Genomic DNA, 11747 nt, shown 5'->3' with positions numbered 1-11747 from the left:
CCTACATCTACACCCGCTATCATCTGTTTGATCTTCTATAGAGTCACAGAAATGCTTTTACTAAGCCAGTATTTTGTGCAGCTACTTTAATGGCTGCTACACAAACCTCAAATTCCCTTTCAGTTCTGAAGTGATCTCTACCAATTTGCTCCTCCTTATCTCTCTGCTAACTCATAGCTTGCAGAACCTGACACAGCAGCTGTTCAGCCACTACCACTGAACATCTGAAATATTTTTTCTTAAGTGATTTCTCTAACATCCCAGCAACACCCACTCCTTAGACTGGCATTTAAGATTTTAATAAGACATGCCCCAATATCCAATCTGCTTTTCCTGCTCTTTTAGCACCAATTCTCGATAGGCATGCCTCCTCCTATAGAGAAAGTTCCTCCCCATCTCTGTGTAAGGAGCCTTGGCAGCAGGGTGAGTTACACGCTGGGATGCTATAGAAAGGGAGAAGGTTTGGATCTACCAGCTGTTGCACAGGAGAAAGACAGGCAGTCTCTGCTCATACAAATTTACACCCTCGGAAATCCAATGGAGGGTCTCCATGAATGGAGTCAGAAGCAGTAGAGTTTGGGTTTCTTATTTTTCTCTTTCTACTTAAGTCCCTGAAGATCCAGATCTAGCACTGGAAATGGCAGGGAACTTTTCAGACAGTAAAGCTTGTTTAGAAGATAGTGGCCTCTCTAACTTGTCTTCCAATTAATAATTGCCTCCTTCATTTAGGCACTTATTCGTACCTTCCACGTTTTCTTCATGTTTCAAAAGGCTCAGAAGTTTCTGAAAAACTCACGTAGTAGTCTTAAATTTATTTGGTTTTCCCCTTCGGCTGCAAAGCCCAGAACTTTGCACATCCTAATCTAGGCACAGTTACTTAATGGACATTTCAAAATAAAATCTCTATTCAAGATGAACCTTTAAAAAGTATATATTGAGCACCTCCTATGTATGACTACATACAAAGTTATATATGTGACTTTATTGAAACTTAACAAAACTCTTTAAAAGGGAAGTGTCATTATCTCTATTTTGCAGATGAGAAGGCAGAGCCAGAAGTCCATTAACTGGCAGAAAGTTGTATGTGGCTGCAGGACTCAGTCCAGATCTGTCACATTGCAAAGCTCCGGGTATTGCTTCTCCACCAGGTCAGGGCAAATTCTGGTGGCCCCGGGGGTAAGGAGGGAGCACTGGTGACTTAGTGATAAGCAGGTGCAATACAGAAGGCACGTGGTTCAAATCCACGAGAGAAGGATGGCAAAACATCTTCCATGCAATTAACTGTCTCTGAAAACCCACTCTGGTGGGTCAGCTATAGATCAGTTCCAACTTAATGGTACATACAAGAAGTGAGTAGTACCATCCCAAGGTAGGCAGTTCAAATCTACCAGATGCTTCAAGGAGAAAGATGAGCAATCTCCTGTGCAATTTACAGCCTCTAAAAAGCCATTGGAGGGTCAGCTATAAGTTGATTCTGATTGAACAGCAACGACAGAGAGATTATGTCAATGATCCCTCACTTGAGTCAAAATCAGTCAATCCAGAAGGAATACCAATTCATTCCTCTGTGATAAGTACCTGCCTATCATCTGAGCAGGGTTTCTGTTGCTACATGTATTCAAATTATCCTTACTTTAGGAAGGGCCCTCTGGTGACTTAGTGGTAAGGAACTGCACTGCCAATCCAAAGGTACATGGTTCAAATCCACCAGATGCTCCTTGGAAAAAGATGGAGGGTCAGTTGTCAGGAGTTGATTTCACCTCAATAGTACACAACAACAACAACAACAATAATTTAAGTAATTGTCCTTGGTTCCACTTTGTAAATCACTCAATCCTTCTTAGTCTCAGTCTCCAGAGAGGATCTACCACTATCAGGTCTTAGAGATTTGGGGTTTTGTTTGTTTGTTCTTTCTCTTAATTTCTGGTCACCCTTCCCAAGTACCTTCACACTGTTCCCTGAACATAACTGCATACACACTTCTCTACTCCTGTTCAATGTGTATGTGTGTGTGTGTGTGTGTGTTTCAGTGTAAGAAATTCAGAGGCAGCAAACCACACGGGAGAAGACTGCCCACCCTTCTCCCCCTAGTGGATTCAAATCAGGAGCCTTTAGGATTGCAATGCAGCCTCTTTCCAGTAGGCCACCAGAGCTCCTTTCCATACAAAATACCTGAGCTCTATTCCTGGGACAATGGACTTCACACAGCAACTACCCATCTATCCACTGGAACTTGCATGTTGCTATGACACCCACAATGTTCCAGCAAAGCTTCCAGACCATGAGGAAGTAGGCTATCTAACCTGAAAATTAGCCAGTGAGTTTTATAGACCACAATGGTTTGATCTACTACCAAGCATGGGAATGGCTCAGGACAGCGTGACATTTTGTTCCATTTGGACATGAGTCATCATGGGGTTGCCATAAACTGGAGGCCAACTGAATGGCAGCTAATAACACCACTATAGCTCAGGGGTTTTGTTCTGTCTGAATTGCTCCTTTTTCCTGTTTCACCTCATAAAAACAAACTTATCCCCAAACCTAGGTCAAGGAAGTTTCAAGCAAAATCAATTGCTTCCTTATACTCCAACAGCATTTAATGTACACTTCCATGTACAAGGCTAGTGGTTGCCATCTCCCACTAGCTTGGGAACCTGCTCTTACTCCACTTATAACCTGAATTCCAATATAATTCTTCAACTGCCTCAAGATTTCAAGAAGGTTTTAGGAATTAAGAAATTCAGGAATGTTTGTTGTCATTCACTGCATGCTGAATCCAGTTTCCAATCAACCAGGCCTTCAAATGGAAATACCATCTGTCCTTCCACTTCAGAGTTGTATAAATGTTACAGGCGAACAGAGGTCATTTTTCTAAGCACCCAGTTAAAAATTAATTTCTCCCTCACAATATTTCAGCTCTTCCTTTCCTTAGCTACCATCAGAATATTTAATGATACATGTGAGCCTGAGACTGGCCATTCTACGAAGGCAAGGACAGGTTGAGTTCACCTCTGTATTCTCGGCCCCTAACACAGAGCACACACTCAAATATTTACTGAATAAAAAAAATATAAAAATTAAATTATATCATGTATATGAAAACTATAATATATAATGTAAACTTCAGAGTGATAATTAAGATATAATTATTGGTATTACACATCCAGGTTATCTTCCCTTGAATAAGTAAAATAAAGCTTTAGTCTCTTTTTCTGTATCATATGTCTCTATTTGGCAAAATTACTCCCTGCCTAGCCAATAGGGCACTTATATCTGACTCATTAGAATAATAACACCAACTACATTAGTTAGTAATCCACAGAAAACATCAGCTGTGAGAAATATTAAACCACTTCAGTATCACTAAAGATTGTTAATGAAATAAAGGTCCAAGAGGGTCTTCTTTTCAAAAAGAACTTTCATTTCATACCTGATTCTTATGTTCAAAGTACTATACAAACAACCTTGATGAGAAGTGTGTTTAACAAACTGTTACAAATGGCCTATATTCCCAAGCAAGTGGATCCAAGCCAACAAAAACACAATTGCTAATGCAGAGGTCAATGTTTTCAAGGCCCCTCAATTGTGTGGGCCCCTTCAAAGTCTCTCAGGGGTGAAAACCTAGCAGTATGTTCTCATGGTCTTAACTAATTTTCTATATTTTGCAGAAGCAAAATAGTTTGGCATTTTCCTTAAAGCATATCTCATATCTTCAAAATTGAATAACCTTCACGCACCACAAGACATAGCTTTACCTCTCTGCAAATGGCTTTCAGACCCTTCTAATCAGACCACTTGTCTCTCTAAAGTATTCATAATCCAAATGGCAGTGCAGGTATATTTAGCCACTGGGTTTCTTCAAGTCTAGTTCTAGTCATTAAAAAAGCCATGGTTCAATAATACTGTCTTTTAAGGCATTCTAAAAAGAGAACATGCTATCAGAATAAGAAAATCCTTAGGTCCAAAAACATCCGTCTGCTTCAATAACAGTTTACTGGCATTAACACTCTATGAGGTAATATTTACAACAGCTCTAACAAGAAGGCACTACTATGCCCCCCATTTTACAGAAGAAATTGAAATTTAGAGAAGTTCAGTAACTTACCCAAGACCAGATAGCTAGTAAATGATAGGATTAAGGTTTCTGCTGCTGGCTGTCTAACATTCTTAACCTCTATACTACTTTCTGTGTGGACTATTCTGCTATACTCCCTGCAGGGTTCTGTGACAGCAGAAATTATGTCATCTTGGTCTTTCGTAATTCCTCACGAGGCTAATGATGAATTGCTGGCACTCAATAAACATATCTGAGCAACTGTTTAAGAGAGTCTTTAATGTAATCCAACCTCAAATAGTGTATCATTACTGTTAATATTCTTAAATGTTGAGGTAATCAGATACCAGAGAAGAGATTAATATACAACAGAAGGCAAGTAATCTCATGTGTAGGAATGACACAGAATTCAAATGGGGTCAGATGTTGCTACAAATCATAAAGTGCTGACTGAGCTTTTACCGTGGAGTACAGGCTGTATATGAGCTTTTTAAATCTCTTCAGCGAAATCATTCTTGAATTCAAAGAGAAACAGTTCAAGTATTTTGGAGAGAAAGAACACATAATAAGTTAAAACTTCTTTCCCAAATGCACATGTATACATACATAACATGGAATATTATTCAGTCATTAAGAAAAAATGAAGTTCTGATACACGAAGGAACCCTGAACACATCTCCCTGAGTAAGTCAATCAGACATGGATATTGTATGGTCTTGATTATCTGAAATATCAAAAAGAGGCAAAAGTCTAAAGACTTAGGATTATTAGTGGTGTCTAAGGCTGGGGAAGTAGGGTGTCACTGACTTAGAAAGCAGTGAGGTTTTGTTCAGTGTGATGGAAATTGAGCAACAACTTGAGAGAGAACTATAACATGAACAATAATTTAGATTACTAAACAATACACCTATAAAGTGTTGAATTGGCAAATATGTTCTATTTATTTCTATATAGAACAAGAGCGAGAATTACACATGCACAAGATATACTAAAAGCCTGAGTGTAGTCCTCTTTGAGTCTCAAGCTGTTGAGGAACTAACACCATAAGAGAAAACGTGCAACAACCTGACTGAAAACCAGTGAACACGGTGGCTGCATGTAGACAAGGCCTAAGAGTGTTTCACGTGTAATGGATTGAAACTGCCTGAAAGGCCGCCATTTGGCACCCAGACCAACATCAAAAGGCAAGGCTTCTAATGAGCGTCTGCAGCTGAGAGACTGCATTTCAACACCATGAAATGAAAGTGCATGAAGGCACCACTGCCAATACCAAATCATTTACATCCCTTTACATCAGCAAACGGTTTGAACATTTGGCACCAAGAGTTAATGACATAAAGGGCTAAAGGTAGCATGACTGTGACCTTCAGATTCATTTCTGCATCGTATTAGACTACAGGAGTAAAACTACCAGTATTATTGATAGTAGTTCCAGGTCATGTTTTCAAATATGGAAAACTTTGGACCTCATCTAGACTTAGGTAGAAAGATCCAATAAAGTTCTTGAGATTTTCCTTCTTTCAAAGATTCCATCCCTACAAGACTACTCAAAGACTTGTTGAGTTTTTTTAAAGAGAAGCATAGAATTCCTTTCTGAATTTTATTCAGAAAGTTTCCATTTTAGCCAAGGAATATTTAATCTGAATCTTTTTTATGGAAATCTCAATTATTATTATGTGCATATGTATGCATGTGTATACACATACATACATACATACAAACACATATATACACATTAGTTAGTCAATTGATTAATCAATACCCTCAATTTTGTATCATTTGCAGCTTCTTTTGAAGACTAGTATAGCAAAATACCCCCGACCCCATTTGCTACCATTTCTTTAAAATTCCAGACATCTCTTAACATATACTTTTGAAGGATCACTAAATTGCAGAAATACCCATTAGGGAATTTACATTAAAATATCTATCTTTACATAATAAAACACATCTGTTCAAAACCTTAACACTTCAATAGTAATGGGAGAACCTTCTTTAAAGGCCTCTGTCTCCTGCCAGGCAGGGACTGTCCCTGGCTGAGTGATGGGAGCAGGTGTGGGCCCTTCTCCCTCTCTGTCAATTGGTTCTGCTCGCCATCACCACAAACCCAAGTGCTTAAAGGAAAGTCCAAACCTTTCCTTAGCAACAGGTAGTCAATCACTTATTTTCTACAGAGACAGGAAGGGCCCTCTATAAAATCTGTTTGGAGGTCTGCCAGTAGCATTGAAGTCACTTAACAGTCTGGAGCCTGGCCACAATTCTTTAACATTGAAAACATAAATATGGGAAATTCATCAAATTAATATTAAACTAGAGGCTTCAGCACCTTAAAAAAAAAATTAAGTGGTTGGATCAGGAATTCCCAAGGTCCATATTTCAAGCAATGGAGAGTTTACAAAACGCTGCCTATAATTTAAGAAACTGAATTCTGTAACTAACAAAAACATCTGTCATGCCTAAAGATTAGCTTGTGAATGACAAAAAGGTGCTATTTATTTTAAGAGGCAATTAAGATGTTCCCTGTGACAGGAAAAATATAGATATAGATTACTTATATTAAATAACACATCATCCGTCTGAGGAGTCCATTTAGTGATAAATGTTCTCCGAAGAGAAGCACTATGGGAAATCTTCAGAATCTGGGTGTCCCATGTGACTAATTTCTCCCTATCTTACCTGTCTTGTGTAAGCACTCACAAGAGCCCGATTTTGTTTTGTTTGGGGGATTTTCTGCCAAAAATCACTACCTTAATTCTTGTGCTGTCAAGTACAAGAAACCTGTCACCAATTTAAACCATCAAGTTTTATTTGAAGCATTTCCACTAGATGAAACTTGATGCATCCTCTTTACAGAATGAGGATCTTAAAGTTGAAGTTGTGGTTTATGTGCTGTTATTGTGCTCAGTGGATGGAGCTTTGGTGGCTTAGTGGTAAGGAATTGTACTGCCAAATCAGAGGTACACAGTTCAAAATCACCATTTGTTCCACAGGACTCTTCCTGTGCTATTTACTATCTTGAGAAACCTGAAGCATAGTCCTTAAGAAGTTGTGCTACTAACGTAAATGCCACTTTCTGGTGGTTCAAATCTACCAAGGGTGCAAGAGAATGATGGCAATTTCCTCCCTTAGGATTGATTTAGAACTTTGGAAATGGAATGGAGGATCAGTAAGTAGTTTACGTTTCTGTTCACCTAACATGTATGTTTTTTAAAAGAGAGATTCTCAGTAAAGGTATCTGGAAAGCAGTTATCAAGCTAGATCAGGTGGAGGAACAAGGAGGGAAGTTGTTGAAAAATTAACTTTAAAAATCTATAGTAGTATACTAATGAATACTCAGCAAGGTTGGTAAATTTTTAGGAGGTCTGTAGTGGAAACAGTAACTCAAAACCAAATAAATGAATGCCACAATTCTATAGGGTCTGGGGGAAAAAAAAAAAACACACAACAAAAGAATGCTGCTGTATTTGAAATACATTTAAACTGATGTTCACTATTTCAAAACAGGATAATATCTTCCACATTGTTGGATGGAAATTTATTAATTTTTTTTTAGTTTGCTAGCAGAGTTGTGAAAGAGTTCCAACATTCTGATGTGTGACTTTATTACATTCAGTTCCGTTTTGTTCAGAAAGACATACTTCCTATCTTAAAATGAAAACCAAGGAGACAATCCTGCCCACTGTAATTGTGCCACACCAAATTTTGCTGAAACACTTCTGAAATCATTTCATGAAAGACATCATATATCAAGTATATATCAGGTATATGTTATCTTAGGATATCTAAGGTGCCCTTCCTTCTTATTGTGGTGACCTAGTGTCAGAAAATTATTTCTACCCATACTTTGGTTATTGTGAATTAAACTGACAGAAGAATGGAAAATTATGTGATCTAACAGCCATTTCAGAGCATTGAAGAAAACAATTTTCCCACACAACATCCAATATTGGTGTCAGAATATATTCAAATTTGCTATGCAATTCTGTAATCTTCCATTTTATTCCTAAGGAGCATAGACATAAATATGAGAGAAGGGCAGTCGACCTGACTGGTTTGGTATACTAATTAGCACGCCTTACATGTGGATTTTCACATGCAAAGCTGGAGTATATTTGCATTAATTACCATTGTCCCCAGAGATGCTTCACCAAGAGTCCAAGGGGGGAAAAGGGTAGGTGTCTGTATATCGACATACACATAATTATTGTTATGACCCTTTCATTGGAATTCTTCATTGTTTTCTTTCAACTATGGTAGAAGCAACTATATTAAAACATTACTTCCCTCTGAAACAGCATTCCAATTCTTTTGTTAAGCAGCCCTGTATGTGCAGCACGTTCTGCCTTTTCCTCCAGTCCTCTGATGGCTGGTTCACCTCCCTGACAAGGAAGGGACTTTCATTCCGGAAAAAACTGAACACTGATCAGAATGCCACCCTTGCCTGGTCATCCACAAATATCTAAATGACCCAAATCTAGGATTCCCGGAGCGTGCATTTGCCTACAACTCCCTAGGGATAGAAACACTGGGCGTTCCACCCATCACAAAGATAGTAAGGAGAGCTAGACAAGCCCCAAAATGGTTCACTAAAAATCAGACTTCCCGGCGCGTGGGTGAGAACCAGAGGGCAATGGTTTCTAGAATCAGACCTCCCCTCCCACCTCACCCCACCTTGGACCACTAGGAAGCAGATGCGCCACGGGACGCAGGAGCTAGATGGAAAAGGGCAGGACCCTGGCGGCTCCAGACCAGGTGGCGGCAGGGACGTGAAACGCCCAGCGCCTGGCAGTCTGGGGTCGCCGGACTCCCCTCGAAGCCCCGCCCCCCCGCCTCGCCCCCCGGCCCGCTGGTCAGCGCACGCGCGGGACCCAGCGCCCAGGCCTCTCCCAGTGGTGTCTGGCTAGAAGCGCGCTCTAGCCCAGAAAGGCAGCGCCAGTGTGTGTGCGCGGGAAGGGTGGGTGGGGGTCCGCTTCAAGTCACCGTGAAAGGGACACAACTGAGCTGGCAAGGGTATGGTGGACCGAAATCCCTCCTGATGACCATCTCTTCTCAGTCTTATTTCCTTAGGAACTGCAGGGCAGGCAGGGGACCCGCCCGAGGGCGGGATCTCTCCCACCAAGGGGTGAGCGAGACCGTTAGGCTGGAACACCAAGGGATGGTCCTGGCAGCTCCGGGCCGCCACCCGCGCCTCAATAAAAGCCTCTTGCGGCTTCCCGCCCAGCCAGCCTCGCTCTGATTGGTCGCCATGGGAGAGATCCGAGTTGGCTGGAGGCGGCAGCGGAGCGCTGCTCTCATGCCGCCGGGGGAGGGGGCGCAATGGGTGCTCCCCGGGCCGCCCCGCACGTTTCTCCTGCTTCTTCCTGGCCCTCCTGGGCATTGCTGGCTGCACCAGATTATACTGCGCTCTCCGCCCCAGTTTCCCAGGGCGCTCGAGCACTACTCCACACACGCCCCCCACCCTTGATGCATGACCACCCCACCCAGCTCTCTGAGGCCTCCCATCCTGTCCTTAAGCACCCAAGAGCAAATGCTTGGATGAAGAATACTGCGAGCAGCTAGAGAGGAGGATGGGCGCTCACGAAGAACCTTCCAGGGAGGCCAGGATGGAAACAGTCAAAATGAAATGAACCTTCCTTTTAGCTGCCCAGGGTCTCTGGGCGGCGGCGTAGCCACCACCACCAAGGCAGCATCCCTACTATCTCCTTCCAGTTCCCCATTGTTCGCACTTTGCCAGAAGCAGGAACCTCGCCCAAAGGAAGGCGGGCCGGGGTGAGGTGTTTCGAGCGACTACCTATTCTCTCGCCCCGTGCCACACTAGGCTCTCGGCGTGTGTAAAGGCACACGCGAACACACACGCGCGCACACCGAGCGCTGCTCACGCCCTCCTCGCCCTCCGCCCCTCCGCACTTCCTCCTGTCAAAACGCGCAGCTCGACCCTCCCATCCCTCTGTGCTCCAGGCCGAGAGCAGGGCTTGCAACTCGCTAGCAATTTGGCAAATTAAAAAAAAGGGAAAAAAAAAGACAAAAAAAACCCAACTAACGTCATATCGACCCCAGTGCAACCACCGCCACGCAGCAGCCCCGCAATTCCTCCCTTCTCGCCCTATGTTGCAAACCGTTATTCTGCTCTGGGTGGGGAGGGGGACCGAAGGCAGCAAGATCCACTTTCTCAGACCTGGGGAAATAACCATAGGGGTGACTGTCCTGGCCTTATTGTTCACTCTTCCCAGAGCCCAAGCTGGCAAGTCCCGGGTCTGCAGAAACTGAGCCCTTGCGGTGGCACCCCTGGAACTATGGCAGCCCCTGCCCCACCACCGCGCTGCCCGCCGCCTGCCTTCGGGGAAAGAGCGCTGCCCATCATTGGCGCGACCGCAGCGTCCCCGGGAGCGGCAGGATCCCGCTCCCACAGCCACCCGCACACAAAGTGGGAAGGGCGGGCAGAGAAGCTGGAGAGGCGCGGGGCGAGAGGCGGCAGCTCGGGCCAAGCGCTGCCCGTAAGGGTGCGGGCTCCGGGAGGCAGCAAGGGCGACACTCTCCTCTCTCAGCTCCACGAAAATGACTCGCCTTTGAATTCCACAGAAAACCACCCAAAATCACAGTGTTCCTTGAAATGGGGACTAGAGGGAAGAAAGCACTTAGCAAATCAGATAAGAGGGGGGGAAATATGTACCTGCAGTTCCCAGGAAAAACAAAGTCCAGATGAGATCCTTAGTTTGCAGCATTGTAATCTACTGGCAGGCAGGGATGTTCTTGCCGCGGTAAAAATCTGTGCCCCCCCCCCTTTGCAGCGAGCGTGGACGGCGACAGAGCAACAGACCTAGGGGCAGACAATTGCCAGGCTGAGTATGATTATTTTTGCAGAATTGTTTCCTGCCAGCGACTGCCGAGCTGTGTTCACGCGCTGATCGGAGAATGAGTGACAGTCTCAGCCTCAGCACACTCGCTACTCGGAGATCCTTGCGCTGGCCCGGGTTCGCTTTGATGGAACTGGGGATGGGAGAGAGGGGCGGGGGTGAGAACCTCACTGTGTCCTTCCACCACGCCGGCCACAAATAGTGCCGAACATCAAGGAGGTAAGAGAGACAGGAGAGGCAGATGCGACCGCCTGCAAAACGCGGCCTGGAGTTCCGGAGGAGTCTGGATCGTTCACACTCACTCTCACAGGCCAAGCTGGGGTTGCTTATTTTTTATGCTTCTCCCACTCAGCTTTACCCTCCCTCCCGCTAGCGACCCTTCTTTAATCAGTTTTGATATTTTAACAACCAATCAATTATAAAAAAAATACACTCTTAGGTTTGGTAGGTTTTTTTAAGTTGTTGAAACCTATTTAAATCCTTAATTCTTGAAACAAAAAAAAAAAAATAGAAAATAGCCTAGGTCTTTAAAAAAACAACAAACAAGTACATACACACAGAAATAGACAATTGGGGAGCGTTTTGGTTATTTCTACTGAATTATGTTTATTTGTTTGTTTGTTTGTTTAGCAGGCTTTGAAGTTTGTGCTCCCATACAGAAGCAACATATAAATCAGCAAATCCCAGGAGGTGGGAAGCAACTTAAGTAGAATAAAAGACAGATGTCTAGAAGGAGTTTCCAGAAATAACTGTAAGAAAATGGAGTCTTTTTTTATTTATAAATGCTGAGTGCTGTGGGCATTTTATGAAGATCATGCATGCAACATTAAATAATATTT

General features: G+C 43.1%; 1 protein-coding gene across 3 annotated transcripts in view; it reads right to left on the bottom strand.

The window, feature by feature from the left end:
- NCAM1 (neural cell adhesion molecule 1) overlaps positions 1–11139 on the bottom strand; it is a 431096-nt gene extending 419957 nt beyond the window's left edge. For 2 of the 3 annotated variants that reach the window (XM_006890785.1, XM_006890784.1), the window contains exon 1: positions 10725–10990. In XM_006890785.1, the coding sequence (XP_006890847.1) occupies positions 10725–10776 (52 nt within the window). In that variant the 5' untranslated portion in view covers positions 10777–10990. Of the gene's footprint in view, positions 1–10724 lie in introns of all 3 variants that reach the window. The other variant, XM_006890786.1, reaches the window with a different exon arrangement.
- Positions 11140–11747: the final 608 nt, after the last annotated feature.

The sequence above is a fragment of the Elephantulus edwardii genome, unplaced genomic scaffold (assembly GCF_000299155.1).
Source record: "Elephantulus edwardii isolate Elephantulus edwardi_28Jun2011 unplaced genomic scaffold, EleEdw1.0 scaffold00093, whole genome shotgun sequence".
NCBI classification, from domain to species: domain Eukaryota; kingdom Metazoa; phylum Chordata; class Mammalia; order Macroscelidea; family Macroscelididae; genus Elephantulus; species Elephantulus edwardii.
The sequence above is the reverse complement of the archived record's forward strand: the minus strand, read 5'-3'. Positions and strand labels throughout refer to the sequence as shown.